At 44.7% G+C, this 18,009-nt stretch overlaps 1 protein-coding gene across 2 annotated transcripts in view; it reads right to left on the minus strand.

The window, feature by feature from the left end:
• kdm4b (lysine (K)-specific demethylase 4B) overlaps positions 1-18,002 on the minus strand; it is a 41,909-nt gene extending 23,907 nt beyond the window's left edge. The window contains exons 1-7 of one of the 2 annotated variants that reach the window (XM_060067193.1): positions 17,854-17,986; positions 16,532-16,556; positions 9,420-10,200; positions 8,338-8,513; positions 7,534-7,648; positions 6,410-6,603; positions 1,754-1,803 (exon numbers count right to left, since the gene is read on the minus strand). In XM_060067193.1, the coding sequence (XP_059923176.1) occupies positions 1,754-1,803; positions 6,410-6,603; positions 7,534-7,648; positions 8,338-8,513; positions 9,420-10,169 (1,285 nt within the window). In that variant the 5' untranslated portion in view covers positions 10,170-10,200; positions 16,532-16,556; positions 17,854-17,986. Of the gene's footprint in view, positions 1-1,753; positions 1,804-6,409; positions 6,604-7,533; positions 7,649-8,337; positions 8,514-9,419; positions 10,201-16,531; positions 16,557-17,853 lie in introns of both variants that reach the window. The other variant, XM_060067192.1, reaches the window with a different exon arrangement.
• Positions 18,003-18,009: the final 7 nt, after the last annotated feature.

Raw genomic sequence — 18,009 nt, forward strand, 5'->3', positions numbered from 1 at the left:
GGTGGTACCGCATACGTTGGTAACGCAGACGTTGGTAACGCAGACATTTGAACGGGTGAGAGGGTGCTTGTAAAAAAAAAAAGGGTGAGGGTCGGGGCCGCGGGGTGCTGTAGCTGCCGGCTGGAGTGGGGGATAAACAAGATTTTGCTGTGACTGAATAGCAAAAAAGGGAATAATTGTTCCTTTTATGGACAGGACAGTGAAGAGACAGGCATGTAGCATAGGTCCACAGGTGGGAATCGAACATGGCTCGTTACAAGGCGCACTGCCTACGTGGTCGGCGAGCTATCAGGCAATCTGTGTATTTACTTGAAGGCTTTATGCCGCTTTTCCACCGCACATGTAGCTCGACTCGACTCGACACGACTCGACACGGTAGCAGCGCGGGTCCTTTTCCACCGCAAATAGTATCTCCGGGAAGTGGGCGGGGTCGGCTGCGCGAAAGGGCCGTGACGTATTTTTGTACGCGACGCAAACAACACCTACGTAACCCACACATGGACAGAACCCACATAACAACAATGCAGAACATCGATGCGATGGTATTCGTATTCGTATTATTAGCTGGCATGTTGAAGAAGTGGAATATGTTGGCCGCGGCGCTGCTATGGCTGTTACCAGCATGGTTGCCATGTCGCTCTCGTGACTTCGTCACACTCTCCGGCTAATCAGTGGCCGGCCGTCTGCCGACGTCACCTTTTAGCATCGGCTCAGCCGCTTGGAACCTAGAGCGAGGCGGTACTAGAAAAAGCAGCCACTTCAGGTACCAGATACCATGTTTTCGCGGTGGAAACGCAAAAAAGGCGAGCTGAGTCGAGTCGAGTCGAGTCGTGTCGCGCTGGTACCATGCAGTGGAAAAGCGGCATAAGTCATCCCCTGTTTGGGTAGACACGGTCATGGTGAAGAAGGGGACTGCATTTGACCTAAATTGTTTACTTAAAAATAACTATATATATATACCAATTAACATAGCAATTCTGTCCAGTCTCAGGGTTTATAGTTTTGACAAGATTAATGATTCCCATTCCCTTTTGACCTTTATTTACCGTTACTGTTGAACAGCCGACTTAATGCCTTATTTGTGCAAAGCACTATTGCTTTCAGATTCCTTATTGAGAAAATATCACAATTATTATCTTGCCACGGATCTTTTCCTTCAAGTTGGGGATCATCAATGTCTGCCTCCATCTGGTGTAGTGTGCTTACATCCAGATTTTGACATTCAGTAGAAATCTGCTGCAAATGTCTGCATATGGATGTATTGAGAAGAAGCAAGAAGGTACGAGGACAGTCGACACAGTCTGCAGTTATGCTAACATGGTAGCATGCTAGCCTGCTAACGGACCCAGAGTTTCAAAGTACATTCATTACTCTAGAAAGTTGCAGCTTTTAATCACCTTTATTTCCTCCAACACTGACCTTAGTTTAGGTATAGATATTTCAATATAATTTCAAGTATTAAAGTCAACACAAACACACACACACACACACACACACACACGATTGTGTATGCGTGTTCCTCTGCTGGAGTGTCCATTTTGCTGTGTAAACTGGATTTTAAAACCACACAGAGGTTACACCCTGGACAATGATCACAGAGACGCGGCACAACAAGGACAAACCAGGGAGTTTTATTTAAAAACCCAATCGAGGCGGAGAAGAGATGGGACGTGGGTGAGTGACTGAGTGAGTGAGCAAATAGAATTTGGAGGAGGGTAGGTCATAACTGACTGCGTGTTGCAGGTAGACTCACCTTGTGCCAGCCTCTCCAATCTCTTGCCATGCTCAGGTGGGATTGCATACCTGTGGATAGGTAGGGAAAAGAGAATAGCATAAATATGTATTTCAAATTAACCCATAGACCATCTAGTAATTCATCATCAGCAATTTGAATTTAGTCATTAACAAGACAATTTCATCCAAAGCCTTTTTTATAAGTCTTCCTCTTCCAACAAATTGGGTGACAACTAGAAAAGTCGACTGTCAATGCGAGAGAAAATACATTTGGGATGTGTTTTAATAACTTGGCATGAAATCCGACATGAAAATGCTGATGCATCCGAAGCAAGGCATTTGTACTTCTCCCGGCTGCCAAACAGACGAGGTGAAACAAAAACACAAACGAACATCCTTCTTCTTCCGACCATCTAAAAGTCAATATGTTGTTCCCATGTCCGTTTTAAGGGACACAACACGTTCAACCACAAATAACCCGATTGCTAGATTGGTTTACACACTGCCCAATATGGAAACCCTAGGATTTAAGTGTTTAGCCAATAAAATAAAGACTCGGGAGATTCGTCACCAACCATCACACCGGTGGTGTCCATCTGCTTTTTATAACACTCCCTAGATGCCTGAAAATCTGCTAGCATTTGTATCGATGAAGCCAGCGAAGAAGATCAATGGAATGAGACAAAACATATAGTCAGAGACATTAAACAATGGGCTAGGGAGAAAAACGATGACAAAGATTTACACAGACAGTGAGAGAAAGAGACGGGGAGAGATAGGGAGGTAAAAGGTTTAGGTTTGGGAAACATAACCCTCCCCCTAAACTACGGTACCGCAGCACCCCCTACAGGCCAACTCTTAAACCACACAGGATTTGCCTGAAATGTACCGTGGCAGCTTTGTGCAGCAGGAACCATTCATCACAGTGGCGATAAGGTCAACCCTGTTCCGCCGTTTTCTGTCTCACTGTTGGCAAGCTGCCATAGTGAGCAGACTAGAGAACTGTGGTTAAGAGTTTAGGGATGTGAAATTGTTCATCTGACAAGCGGTGGGACCACTATTGCCGTGGCATCTGTCGTTTAAGAGTTATTTAAGAGGGAAGAAGAGCTAGGGATTTCTGTGTGTTAAATTTTTTTTAACAATACAGATAATCATTTGACTGACGAATCACTTCTGGACATGATGCAAGAAGCTTCTCTGCACCTCGTGGTGCCTAGATTCCAGACACTGTGCTTAAGGTTCAGAGCCTACTAAAATCAGGGGCCTGATGAGCAGCAACTCCTTACATCTCAACTACCGGTAGTTCAAAAAAGGGACTGGTCATATTTCGTTGGTACTACAGAGTACCTCTTCAAGTTGTATCAATTGCCGCCAAATGTCGGTACCTGAATGGCTCCGAGCACATCTTGTGGCTGAGAGAGTGTGCCAGACAGAGGATAGAGCACAAGAAAGAGAGCGCGTGTGACTTTGTTGCTGCTGGTTCAATGGGTGCGGCAAAACAGAGAATGGGGAAGCCACGCTGTGGTTGTTTTCACTAGAACTGGAAGCAGTCAACGCTCACTGCAATAGTTTCGTTCAAAGCTGGCCGGTAAAACATACCTTTCAGGAGACAAATCCTGTTCAGACTCAAAAGTACATGTAAAAGTCATACCAGGTTTCATAATCTTACGTTTCATGGCCACGTAAGAGAGTTAACCCTCAGTGGTTGATGAATCTGAGGCATGCACGCCTCATCAACGTCGTCAGGTAACAAATTAGCTATAGAGATAAGTTGTTGTCGGAGATGACTGAGCTTTTTTGACAGTAGCTTAGCACTTTTTGGTACATCCAAATGAACCTTACTATGAATTCAATGGTACGTGAATTGCGTACTATTCCCCCGTGGGAGGCACTGGCACTACCCCCCCAAGCTCTTGGGAAGGAAGTCACATGTACTTCTCCAGGGACACAAGACAGCGTTCTCACGCTACTATGTGGACTGACAGGGTAGGGGAAGTAGGTTGGAGAGGGGAGAGGGTTGTAGAGAGGGGCATTTTTTTGTGTGGTGGCGTTTAAAATCTTCTACATAAATAAGGTAGAAATTGACACGTCTTGAGTTTTATCACAGAAAGGAAAGTACCGAAAAGGGTCCCATTGGTTCCCGGTAGCGAATTCAAGGTACCGGAACCAGTTGAAATGTGAACGGTACCCGTCCACAGAGAACAGCAAAGGCAGCCTGTAGCGTGACTAGTGGAATGATAACAGCATGTGCATGTGTGTCGGACAGCCTGTGTGTGGTTATGTGTCAGACCACAGTAGCAGAATGGAATGGGTGGGACTGTTCAACCATATGAGTAAGGGTGCAACACTTTAGGCGAGTCACGGTTCGGCTTGGCTCTCCTCACAATGGCCAGAGTAACATCTGGCCTTAAAATCTGCCTATATCAGTGTATCTATATTTATATGTATAGATATGTTCGTAACCTGTTTGACCTGATAACTTGTTGAAGCTCAACCAGTTTGACAAGCTCCCGCTCGTACAAGTTATGTAACTAGAGGACGGTCACAGATTTAACAGCAACTTTAAACGTATTTTGCCCACGTGTGGAAACCTTAAGGCTGCCAGACTTAAAGTGGATACGCAGATCATCTCTAAATTAGCGATTGCTTTACCCAGACTTTATCCAGAAGTCATTTAAATTTAAATTCATCATTGTGCGTGGGTAAGCATTGGCTTTGCGTCAACGTCTTTATTCATTGACTTGGGGAGTTATGGTAGCCTAGCTTCTGTTCATGTGAGGGGAAAAACACTTTTAATTACTTTCAAAAGATTTCCAATGCAAACCACCATCTTTTTGTATAGTTAGTGGCACACGTTTTGAAAAAGCAACTATTCTGAACGTATGGGAAATCTTTCAAAAGTAATTAAGAGTTAATTCCCCTCACATGAACAAAAGCTAGGCTACTGTAACTCTGCAGGTGAATGGAAGTGGCTAACGGAGACAAAAATGCTAACCCAGTGAACTCCCGTTCAGTATGCAAAATGGAATTAAATTACCCCAAATTGGGGGATTTCTCTGCATATCCCTTTAATGCTGTGGGAGCTAAGGACGGCTCTCTATTCTCTCCCATTATGGTCTCAACTATCCAGCGATCAATCAGTGCAATAACCAACTATGACCGTCATACATGATCACAGAGTTACAGATATGCAACAACAGTTTATCTGAAGGTGACAAAAAAAGGAAAAACTGGAACACCACTGCTGCCTGATAACCAATCAGCAGTCAGCCCACAAATAAGGTCATTATCAAAACACACCAGCCTCTTACCAGAAATAAACCCACATGGTAATCAATCAGATAACCAGATAGGAATTAATTAAAGGTTCATATCGTTAAATAGCATCCAGGGTCACTCCAGGTACCTCACTTGATGTTATGCCATTACTTTAGTTATTAAATTGAGTTTAGGGGAAGAAAATAGAAAATAAATAGTGAATGGGTACATGACGTTCCATGTGTATGTAGTGGCCCCTGGTGGACAACCGGAATACTGCACATAGATCACACCTTTAACCAGTTGATCTTAAAGGAGTTCCTGAACAGACACACATGTCAGAAATACCAAACAACCCATAATGTTGTTTATGTTTTAAACTAAAACCAACTTTATAAAGAACACCAAAGTCAACCAATGAATAAACATTCAAACTAACCGCAAACCAAGCTAATCGTAAACCAAATCTAAAAATAACCACTTTTACAAAGTTTGGTCCTCAGAGCTTGAAACTCAAGCCTCCGAGGGATTTCTGGAGTCCTAACAGCACACGGTCGGGGGGGTGTGTGTGTGTGTGTGTGTGTGTGTCACAAACGGCTGCACAGAGTAAGATGAGGTCTGCGGGGGAGAGACCCCCGGCTATTAAGCACGAGAGGCGGATATAAAACACGACACTGTGCCCTTTTCTTTAGAGAATCACACACACACACACACACACACACACACACACACACACACACACACACACACACACACACACACACACACACACACACACACACACACACACACACACACACACACACACACACACACACACACACACACACACACACCCTGCAGGAGTATTTACTTAACCGGTTGCTACGGCAATGCCAACCCTGAGAAATGATACTCTGTGCATGCATTTAGTTCCTGTCTGCCAGCTGGCTGTGTGTGTGTGTGTAAAACCACCAACTGGAACTTGCAGAGATAAGAGTAGTGGTAACCAAAGAGAGCTGTGAGAAACAACCTCCAAAGAGCAGGCCGGGAACCCCTTTGAAATTTAACTGGTGAAGCAAGGCATTACACTTGGGTCAGGGGTTGGATTCCTTGAAGGACCACCCCTGTTAAAGATGTACAGTGCAGTTTGGTGACTTGCTTTGGACGAAAGCGTCTGCAAAATGCAATCGCATACAACTGTATTAATTGTTTTTCTGCAAAAGATGCAATTCCTACGTTTTACCAATCAAATCCTGATCTAAAACCATGGTTCTCTGATGCCTTTCTGATAGCCATCACTCCAGGTGCTTTTTTCGGAAACCAGGCTTTGCAGCACTGGGGATTTGTGCAAAGGCACAATTTACATGCTATGCTGATGCCTCTCAGCCCCTAGTGAAATGCAGTAAAAGCACCATAGGCTGCTTGGTGTACCCACCAGGACTTGGACTGTCCGAAGTGCAGGTAGTTGATGCTGTAGAGGTCCATGTCCTCAGTGTGCCAGGCGAAGGTGGTCTTCCACATGCCAAAGTACATGTAGGGGGTGTTCACCCCCTCGATCACGATGCCACACTCCTGCTCCACCATGTCAAGCAGGGTGTTGAGATGCCCGATGTTCCACTCCTCCACACCCTAGAGGAGCAACCGACACAGACTCGGAATCAGTCAGAACAATAATCCTACGTATTATTTCAAGGGGCCTTTTGTGACAGCCAAGGTCACCTTACAATTCATACAACAATCCAGAAAGCAATCTAGAAACAGCAAGAGCTGGCATGGCCAACAGCATGATCAAAACAAAACATAAGTTGGGGGAGACACTGTTGGGAGGGGGGGGGGGGTAAGAACAGCAGCCCAATGGGGATACGAGGGGACACGCCCGCTGGTGTAGACATTACAGTGGGCAGGCCAGTTGGACCAGATGGTCAACCTAACGGCTCGGACCCAACAAAAGAGCATGGCACTTGTTCACCTTGTAATGCCTGCACGTGCGGGCGGGTGATTGCGGCAGGTGTATTGGGGGGGGGGGGGGGGACACAAAAGTTTAACTTCAATTCACTTTATGCAAATGAGCAGGTCTTTGGACAATCCATAGTCAGTGGGTGCCAGCGGGTCCTACGGAATGGTGAGGGAGTTTAATTCCCTGGTTTTAAGCACAAAATGGTGAACCCCCACCAACAGCCACTAGAGTGAGTGCGGGGCGTCGATGCGAGTTGCCACGCTTGAGGCCCCTCGTTTGGCGGGGCCGAGCCGGAAGAACAGCCTAGTGTGGTATTTAGGCTGTTTGACTCCCAGAAGTCACCCTGTGGGTTCACCCCCACCCAGTGCTGCAAGGGTAGGCTTCAAGGAGCAAGATGTCTTCCCAATCTCAATGTGTGATGCAAATGTATTTCTGAAATATAATTAACTGTATATTTTTCTCGATTATTTATTGATGAAGTCGATTTTTCTCCATTATACAGAGATATTCAGAAGTTATCGGAAGACAAAAGCTCAAGAATAAACAAGGGAAGGCTTTCGCTGAGATGCAACTGTAGAACCGGTGAAAGGAGCGGTTCTTACCGGATCATAGATGGAACCGCTGACGTCTGCGCCGTATATGGGCGACACAAAGGTCAAGTTCTTCCAGTACTTCCTCTCCAGGTCGTCAAAGTCCTTGTGGCGTGGTGTGCAGTACCTAAACACACACACAGACCGTTTGTCATGCATCGATCTGTATTTGGGGAGTTGTTTTGAAGTTGGAGGGGTTACATGTGGCCACTAGAGGGAGACAAAGGAACAAGTTCTAAAATTGTTTGTCGCCGTTTCGAAAATCTGCCCCATATGACATCACTAGTGGGCGTGTCTACCTAGATCTGTGCTGGATAGATCAGTCTACCAGCCTACCCAGTGGACTGAAGTAAAGGTTGCTCATCTATCCAGCAGAGATCTAGGGGGACACGCCCACTAGTTATGTCATATGGGGCCGACTTTCGAAACGGCTTGTCAGGCTAATCACATTGACACCTGGTGGTATAATATGTCCCCTTTAAGGTCCCAGAATACAAACAATATCCTTTTTTAGTGACTTCAGAACGCTTATGGATATTGTCAAAACATCAAAGCTGTTAATGAACAAGTTAATTAATGAGTTTGGAGGAACGGTTTCAGCCTTCTCCAACCCTTCAATACAGTTTGCAATGGCTGTGGCAGTAAATCAACTTATAGCAACTGTGCACGTGTAATATTCTCGGCACCAATTTTGCTAAATGACCCTATTTAAATCACTATAATAGGAGATTTCCATTCAAGAGACTCAAGAGGACAATTCCGCTGCCGCCTGCTGGTAAAGCGGTGACACTACACCCGAGAACCACCGCCGCTCACTTGTTGCTGTTGGCCAGCTTGCGGTACTCGCTGACCGTCATGGACTTCTTCTGGATGTTGTACTGGGTGAAGAGGCCCGACTGGCCCGTCACCACCTGCATGATGGGGGCGGGGATCACCATGTCCTCGATGGTGTCGTAACACTTGCGTGGCTTCCAGCCCTCAGGTGGGATCACCTGAGAGAGAGGGAGGGAGGGAGGGAGGGAGGGAGGGAGGACAAAGGAGAGATGATTAGCATTTTGAGTATTTGCATTAGATATGTGGCTTCAAAGAAAGACAGTAAAAGGTTTGTGTGGTGTCGTGGTTGTACCGATGTTATTCTGTAGTAGTAGTAGTAGCAGCAGTCGTCGTACCCCACTACACATTATAATGTGGGTTGTTGTGCCCATAGTGTTTGTTGTTGTTGCGGTAGAACAACAACAACTACAAGTGTGGCAGTTGAACAACATCAAAGTTGTGTTGTGTTAGAGCAGGTGTCTTCCAACCACATACCTTCAAGAGGAAGTGATAATAAACCTGGCCAGTGGCCAACAACCTTTACTATAGTATCTTGCCTCCAGAAATGTCTATCATCCTATTAAATTAAAACCCTCGCGAGGAAGGACAATTACTCTTGTGTAGCAACTGACAGCAACCAGCTCCTGTTCAGTGATTTTACCACCCGAGATCACGCTGTGTCAAGTCACCACGTGATCAGGGGATTCATAGATACTGTATGTATACAGTATCTATGAATCCCCTGATCACGTCTATTAACTATTCACTATTAATCATTCACCAAATAACTGGGGTATATACCAGTTATTTGGTGAATTATTAGACGGTTCGTTAAACTAATGGACAAGGGTACAATAGAGCAATGGGGCCCAAACCCTTAATTTACATATGCAAACGTATCATACGCGAAGGATCAAAAACAGATAAACCGTCTGCAGTGGTAGTGCAGGTGCTCAACCAGGGTGGGAGAAGTGGTGTGTTTACACCCCTGTGGCGTTACTTAACCAACAGGTTGAAGAACTACAACAGAGGACACAGCTCCTACACACGACAGGCTTTGGGGGGGGGGGGGGGGGGGACTCTACCTTAGCCAGGCCGGCGCGATGGGCTCCCTGGGTCTCCATGTACGCAACGTATTTCCTGAAGTCCTTGAACTCCTCCATGGTGGGTCGAAAGGTCATGATCTTACAGCTGGGGTTCTGAGCGCTGGCGGGCGGCTGTGGCGGAAGCGGGGGCAGCTCGGGGACGGGACCCGGTTCGCCGACCGAGTTTGAGTCGGTGGACTGGGTCGACGTCGAGACGGGAGCGGCATCGGGAGGGGTCGCCAGGTCAGGGGGGGCATCTGTCGTGGTCTCCAGCCCGGCTGGGACCTCTTCCTGGGCTGGGGGGAGCGCTGAACGGGGGGGGGGCGTAGAAGCTTGAGTGGGTTGGAGCACATCAGGAGCCTGCAGAGACACCATCGGCGTGTCACTGAGTGTTTCCGTCAGAGTTTCCATTGGGGGATCCAGGGGGGTAGCCCTTGGTCCCATTGGTAGATCTATGGGTGTTGCCATGGGATTCATTGGTGGCTCAAGGGCTGTGGTAGTGGGTTCTATTGGTGGATCTCTGGGCCTTGCCAGAGGATCGATTGATGGATTCGTGGGTGTGGCCAGGGCGCTCGTTGGTGCAAGTCCGGCCGTGGTAGTGGATACTGGTAGTGGATCTATGGGCATGGCTACAGCCTTGGTTGATGGATCTATGGGTTTGGTCTTGGTGGACTCCGTCTCCATCGGCACATCCATTGGTGGGTCCGCAGGCGTATCCATGGGAACATCTGGTGGCGAGTCTTTGGCCATAAAAGGAGTCCTGTATAGGCAGCTGTGAAGCCTGAAGAAAGGGGAAATATTCTTTAGTATAAAAGTCGTATGTATAATAAAAACACATCAAAGTGAAAAAGGCACAGCTTTTGGTTGTTTGATGGATGTATGCCATCAAACATTGTCTGTTTTTGTGCTTCAGTATCTAAGGTTTAGCATGAATACTGAAAGGAGTGGCAACCCAGCCTTGGTCCTCGTATCGTGCTGTATCATAGCCAAATAGAGTCATAGTGAGAATAACAAAGGTGGAGTTTAAAACCTGACCAACCCTTATTAAAAAAAAGGTCTTGTCATTTTCTTTGTCAATTCAAATCTACAAACAATTTAGTCTATGAAATGACTAAAAAAATTATTGTCCAAAATGGATAACTTGCTTGCTTTTTCAGACGAACTGCAAGCAAGCATGGAGGTATAATTTAAATAATTTAAAACCAAGAGCCACCATATATTCCATCATAAATGGGACATGAAGCCACTCCAATTCTCATGGTTTCACCAACTGGTGGTTGGTGAAAGGCCTATGTAGGCCTAGGCCGACATATACATCAGTCCTAATCCTGAACGCACTGTGCATACATTTATTCATGGCATTTCCCCCCCTGAAATAATTCCACATTACAAAAATCCAAAACAGCTTGTGTGACAACTACATTTATCTTAATGTGCTGATTTCTGAAACATACTTTGCGCAGCAAGAGAGCCGACTTAAGGTTTCATTGATTGGCTGTCTAGTATAGAATATTTGTAGACATTAATAAAAATGCAACGTTCCATTCATTCATTATCATTCAAACACGGCTATTGCTGACCCGATTAGGAGAGCTTGGTCTAGATCCTGCCCATATTGTTGGGCAGGATGAAGTAGGCTAGGCAGGTATGATTCCATTGCGCTGAATTTTGACGGGGGAGGGGGGGGGGGGGGGGGTATAGGACGTATAGGCTATTATGACACGGCTCTTCTCAATGCCGTGGTGGAACGCTCCGTTCACTTGCATGGGCCCTTCACAACAACGCCAGCTTCTTCGGTTGCTAAGCGACGTCAACATCTTTGGCTAACTATTTCTCAGCTAATCAACACTACGTATGGTAACAAATAAATTGTAAAAAGACACATTGTGAAGTTAGGCTATTTTTTCGTTTGGCATGTAGCCGCTCATAATCGAAAATAAGCCCCTTCAGGTCGAAGCACCTCCGTTTCGCGTCGGTGTTCGGTTCGCCCTGATTGGGCTTATTTTCCCGATAATGACCGGCATTCTATTATCCCACTTAACGTCAATATTACTCTGCATGTGGAAGGGAAAATAGCTTTATTTGTAATTACAATATTATGGAGGCTCCAAAGATATTTGAGTTTACTGCTTTCATGGGAGCCAGACCTCTCTCTATGGGAGCTCAGCTCCCACTGCCTCCCACCTAACTCGGACCCTGGCTATAGGTCTTTCTACACTGCCGAGCCGGTTCGGTCGCAGCTTATTGGCACGCCCGGCGATTTCACCTTCTTATCTCAAGTTTCCTGTGTAAAACCGAGGGGGTCAAATCCCCCTTTCGTCACAGCGCAGGGTTTCTTGGTTCACTGGGGAAGGCGGGGCTGTGCACGGAGTCTCTGACCTCTTTAGAATAATTTGTATTATTGCATACTCCCGAATGTTTATTTTTTTTATGAAGACACCCGCATGCAATAATGACTTCACTCTATAGTAGGCTAACGATGCTCTTAGCGTCCTACGAGTACCCTGGAGCACTCGTTAGCTACGAGCGTTTTCACGACGTTCGTTACCAACGATGCTTTCGGGAAACTGTGTGAAAACTTTACGATGCTCGTACGACGCACTTCAAGATCCACTTAGGCTAACGATGCTTTCGGGAAACTGGGCCCAGACTGGTTGGGATCTACAACAATCAACATAGCCTTCAATTATGCTGATGGAGCTCAGCTTTCCCCTGCACATACAGTTGGAAAGAGGGCATAGGAAATAGGAACATAGGAAAAGGTTTTGGAATATACTCCAGGACAGTGTGATAATGATGACAATGGAAGTTGAGAGGGGAAATGCAAAGAAGATCTTTAGAAGATGCAAAGGTAAAACGATGGAGCAAGCAGTCTTTCATGAAAATCGTTCATGCTGATTGATAATTTTATGAAATGTTTAATCCAAGCAAAAGAGGATTACTCATGACATACAAGTAGAACACCTCTAAAATGTTGAAAACAAAAATAGACCTCTTAACTGACTGACAAATATGGTATTTGATTGAAACATTCCCGGCACAACCACAAGCAACATGCCAATGACTAAAATAATCGCCAGTTGGTAGTGAGCCAAATTCAGAATTCGACATAACCAGATCCAAAAACCTATATCATAGATAAATTTGCGTTTTCTTTGGAAATCCTGCAAGGGAGATTAATTAAACTGAACCGATGACTGATTAGTTTAGGAACATGGCATTAATAAGGTGCAAGTAGGCGTTAGGCATCTTGCTCGCTGATGCCTAAAGACATTGAGGATCTAACCCTTTACCTTTTTGCTGGGAGTCAAAGACATTAACCGATGCAATATGCAGAGTCGTGAAAGCATCACTTAAAAAGGTCAACACTAAGGTTTGGTATATGATGAGTGTGGTTGATGACACTTTTCCCAATTGGACCCAGACATTGCCGCAGACCATGCCAACTGAAGTAGTTGCAAAACGGACCTGAAAAACAGGACGAACCTGAGTAAAACACCTGGGTACACCTCACTCAAAACTGTGGAATTCAAGCCTGCAGCCAGCGCCTAATAACTTAAACCCTCCGTGATTGATGTAACCAAGGAAAAGATATCATCAGGTAGTCAATGAGCAAGTTGGATAAGTTGTTGTCCGAGATAACTTGACTATTCTCACTGTCTTGATCGACGTTAGCTTAGCATTTTGGGTATTTCTCGAAACCGTATTACCTGAATTGCATACTATATAATGGGCATTGGGCAATATTGCAGTATGAGAGGGCATATAACCTTCTTGAAGTTTTGGTAAAACAATAAATTGTAATGCTACCGTTAAGTGAAATGAACAAAGCATTAATCAATGTCATGTTTTAGAGTGAATATCACCTAGTGCATTATCAATTTGTGGACCCTTATCACAATAGGGTCATAGCACAATATCTGATTATTTGGTACCTAGGTAAGGATTTGATGGCAATAAAGCGAATTTGAGCAAAGATAATGTGATAAACAGGTAAATATATCTTAGGAACCCACTTTTAAATGTTGACATTTGACCGCCGTGTTGACCTGCCAGGGCGAATGGAATTCAATCACACCAAGCATACTAAAATTGAGCCCCCTAGTGGCTTGAATCTGCAATTGCAATAGCATGTGGAGCGGGTGGAATAGTGCGGCGCGAACGACTTTGCTCACACGGATTTCCCGTGATTCTACTTATGCAAACGATGCAAGCAAAAATGTGTCATTCCCTCGAGTTGAAATATCTGAACTTTCCCGCGAATTTCGCTGGATGCTGAATCGCTCGTGCGAGAAAGGTTTGCGGTTTGCATGAGCAACCTCGCCAGAGTTACAAGAGAAGAATAGTTGCTTCGCTTATGGTGTGTACGCAACTTTAAAAGGGAGGTCTGGGATCAAATTGGTTGGATACTTAAAAAAACTGCTGTCTCTGGTTGGTTACTCATGGTGCCCAGATGCTGCATTCACACCAAAAGACACATTTGTCGCCGGAGAAATCATAATCTGTCGCTGTGCAAGTTTTGTCAGGCGAATTTGTCATGCCACATCTTTTGCTCCCCAACGGTGCTTCATGCCAATTCATTCTCAACCAGGGCCAAGATAACCGCCATTGCATGTCTTTACCTGTTGAGGAAGAGGGAGAGACGTCGGAGAACCTGACGCATTCTATTCATATTATTGTAATGACCATGAAAGAGGCAGTGAATCAAGTATTGATTAGACAGACAGTAGGGCCCGACCGATTCATCGGCCTGCCGATTTAATCGGCCGATTATAGCCTTTTTGAAAATAATCGACATCTGCCAAAAAGATGCAGATTACAGCCAATTATTATTTTATTTTATTTTTTTAGAAATGTTATTGCGCTTAGTATCCTGCAGATTGCGCTCCTACTCGCCTTGCTAACTAACAACTTTAGCTGGAGTAAAAAAGAGGAGATTGAATTTTACCGTGCAACATGAAAGCATGCTTGCTCAGGCAGCTGCGCGCTCACCTCACCAATATACACAAGACGCGTTGTTTGAGCATGTTGTGCCTGTTTTTCTTTAGGTCCCAGGCCATGTTAATTTGTTATACTGTAGACTCTAACGGTGAGACCATACTGCTCAGCACGCACGTGTTAGTCACTGCTCACGAGCGCAGCACATTGGGAGTTAGTTATTTATTTTACATTACACTCATTTTTGACTGTCAATGTATTCTAAAACACTCAAAGGTTCTGCATTCAATTCACATATTCGTCAAAAGTGTTTAAAGTATATTTAAGGTATCAAAAACTACGTTTTATAGGCTTCTTTTTTTTTTTTTTTTTTTTTTATCGGCCGATTAAATCGTAATCGTAATTTTTCTCTGAAAATAATCGGCATCGGCACTCAAAAATCAATATCGGTCGGGCCCTATTAGACAGTGATTTATTAGATACCTAATAAACCTTTGGAACACACAAGACCATAACCATAGCAACGCCGGTAAACAAACCCCGCGAAGCCCAATCCCTAAGAGAGCTCCCCGCGCTACGGCCATCCGGAGGCGCACAGAGCTTTTGGCCATGATATTATATATACAATTATATTATAATCATATATATAGAGCTCCGGGAGTCGCAAACGGCAACAAACATTCTCCTCCATGCTGCGGTTCATTCCGGACTGCACTGCAGGGAACGGTTGACAGCTGATTGGCTGTTAGGTTAGGCACGTCACTCAGTGGCCACGCTGTTGAACGCTGATTGGCTGTCATCACCCGAATGTCGCGGCAAAGTTGAAATATTTCCATTCGGGGGAAAGTGTCGCCCTGCAAATCCACGTGAACGCGCCCGACCTTGCAGGGCAAAAGTGCGCTGCAAAAATCTTGTTGCAGGTTTTCTCTCGCGAAAAGTTTGCTCGATTCGCGTCTCTACGTTGACTACTTGACTTCGTATGGAATCGTGTCGCCCCTTCGCGTTTGGCGTGAACGCACATAGGAAGATTAGGGAACAACTTATTTAGAGATCTTTTTTTTAATTCAGTCCTAATCATACCCTTCAAATAAGAATTTTAACCCAGTTTACACAAGATGACTCACAGCTATGAAACGTTTTTGCTTAGCTTTCCTTTAGCGTGACCAGAGTAGGACGAGCATCATAAGATGTGCAAGTTGGTGGATCTTTTTGATATAACGTGTCTAACAATACAGTGAGTTCATGAATTTCTTAGCATGGAGAAACCTAACCCTTGCAGTGTGAATAACATGCCAGTTGAGTTAGAAAGCACCAGTACTGTGAAACCTTTGGAAAGACAAAAATAGAAGTGCATAATGTTGGATGACCAATATAGTCCCAGTCCAGATGTGAAATTGGAAGAGATAACCCAGTGGAGAAATGTGGGGGACATCAGCTGAATTCGTTTTATTTAATGGATAGTCCGTTCTACTCACTATAAAAATGCCCTTAAAACTGAAGGAATATATGGAATGTATTCATATTTGTTCATATCTGCGTGTTTTAAAGGGGACCTATTATGCTTTTCGACTTTTATGACCTATAAACGTTGTTATAATGATTGATAGTCATGTTTAACCATACACAAAAAACGATGTAGATTTTCGGGAAACTCTTCCTCTTATCTGGGCGCTTTCAGCCTTCTCCGCCCCCTCCTGCCAACCCAACTCCGTTGTGATTGGTTACCTTCCTTGGAGCGCGGGCAGATTTGACCAGGCATATGGGGGCGTGGCAGGAGTACGTCTACATAGATGTTTCCCGGAAATGTGAACAAGTGAATCGCAATCGTTGTCCCGAGTGTTTAGCGCTCTGCACAGCCACCCCAGACTGTCAGCAGGGAATACGTCGAAATGCATGTACGTCATTATTTGACACTTTAGTATGGTTAAACATGACTATCAATCATTATAACAACGTTTATAGGTCATAAAAGTCGAAAAAGCATAATAGGTCCCCTTTAAGGATCTACTGTCCAACATGAAGATGTAAACAAATCCAACGTGGCCGTCGCGTGCTCATTGCTGCCCTCTTATGGTCGGAATTTCCAATTTAAATTGTTGGAACTTTTACCAGATAAAAACTTGGCTACATGCAATTAGCAAGTTGATTTGCAATGTGTTGTTAAGGTTACTTACTTAGAATTCCTTTTTCACTGTCGTGCTGAATGAATCATAGGGAGGGAAGTGTAGAGGGAAAAGAGTGAGTATAAAGTAAAAAGGCTTGCGTGATCATGGCTAGAAAGAAGTCACCTCAGGTCACGGTGCTGAGACATGGTGCTACCGTGCTATGCACAGAGTACAGGATTTTGAATTGCATACGCTCCCTTATCACCTCAACACACAGACATCAATCCAACAAACAGATGTTCACAACAACATATTACCACACATATGCTCCCAATTAACTCGTTATTGCAAAGGTGAGCACTGCGTACGAAGATGTGAAAAGCATTAACATTTGTTTTTCGTACACTTGGGACACAATTCACAACTGAACACCAAGACCGATTGGGGAACATGGATTGTGGGAACTGCAATAACAAGCTTGGCTAATCGCCTAAAAGTTAGATTACTAGAGTATAACTTCTCATTTCATAGGGATATGTAGTTTTAAACCCAATTTAGAAATATTGCAATCTACATAGCGTGACATCGTGCCGTTTGGCAGAATTAAACTTCAACCTGTTTTTAATCAAGTATGAAAACTGGGTATTGTACAACATTGCATCATTACGGTGATATGCATTGTCACAAATTGTAGTACAAGACGGAACAGCTCATTGACATTGAATTATGCAGATGCAAAGATCTTTGGCCATTCGTGCAGCAGACATGACAACTCGGTAAAACTGGGTTCTACATTTCTTGCACTACTATGCATAATGTGTCATCCAAAATAAGGACGGGTCAAGGCAACAGAAAGCGGCCTGCACGCAGCTTCCCCCTAACTTATCCAACGGGAAAAGGTATTTTAGGGTTTTTAAAGATATAACCCAACAAACACGCGCTTATCGTGTCACCAACGCGTTAAACCACCCAAATGTGTTGCATTTGATAGTGTGGTGGTTTACTCGTGCATCCCCGTCCCTGGGCTTAAAGGGTCTGAACGCCGCACAGTGGCAGTGCTGCCATCTAAGAGCACCGCTGTGCACAGCAGTCAGTAAGCAGCGATTTCATGCTATAATGCAGTCGATTTCCTTTGTAGGGCTATGTGTTTGTACGCATACGACCCGTACGAATGTTGTCTCCACAAAACGCCCGGTATATTTGACGTTTAGGCCTTGAAGCCACACTTCTCATGGTTTAAAAGGCAGGCTAACTTTAGCCACCTAGCTAGCTGAACCTATATCTGCAATAATAAAGTCAACAAAACATCGCGACGACGGTTTCGTTTACCAAGCAAAAACACAGATACAACGGATAGTAAAACTGATTGTCAATGCACCGGGTTACGTTACCTCCTGCTGTTATATCCGTGTTTTCTGCGTAAACCCAATCAGAATGCTTTCGTTTTGTTAAAATGTACTAAGATCGATTATCTTTTAGCATTGCTAGCTACTGCCTCCGTCAGGATCACGCTACGCCCTCTTAAGAAATACAACTTCGCCATTGGC

Source organism: Gadus macrocephalus, chromosome 12 (genome assembly GCF_031168955.1).
Source record: "Gadus macrocephalus chromosome 12, ASM3116895v1".
Classification (NCBI taxonomy): Eukaryota; Metazoa; Chordata; class Actinopteri; order Gadiformes; family Gadidae; genus Gadus; species Gadus macrocephalus.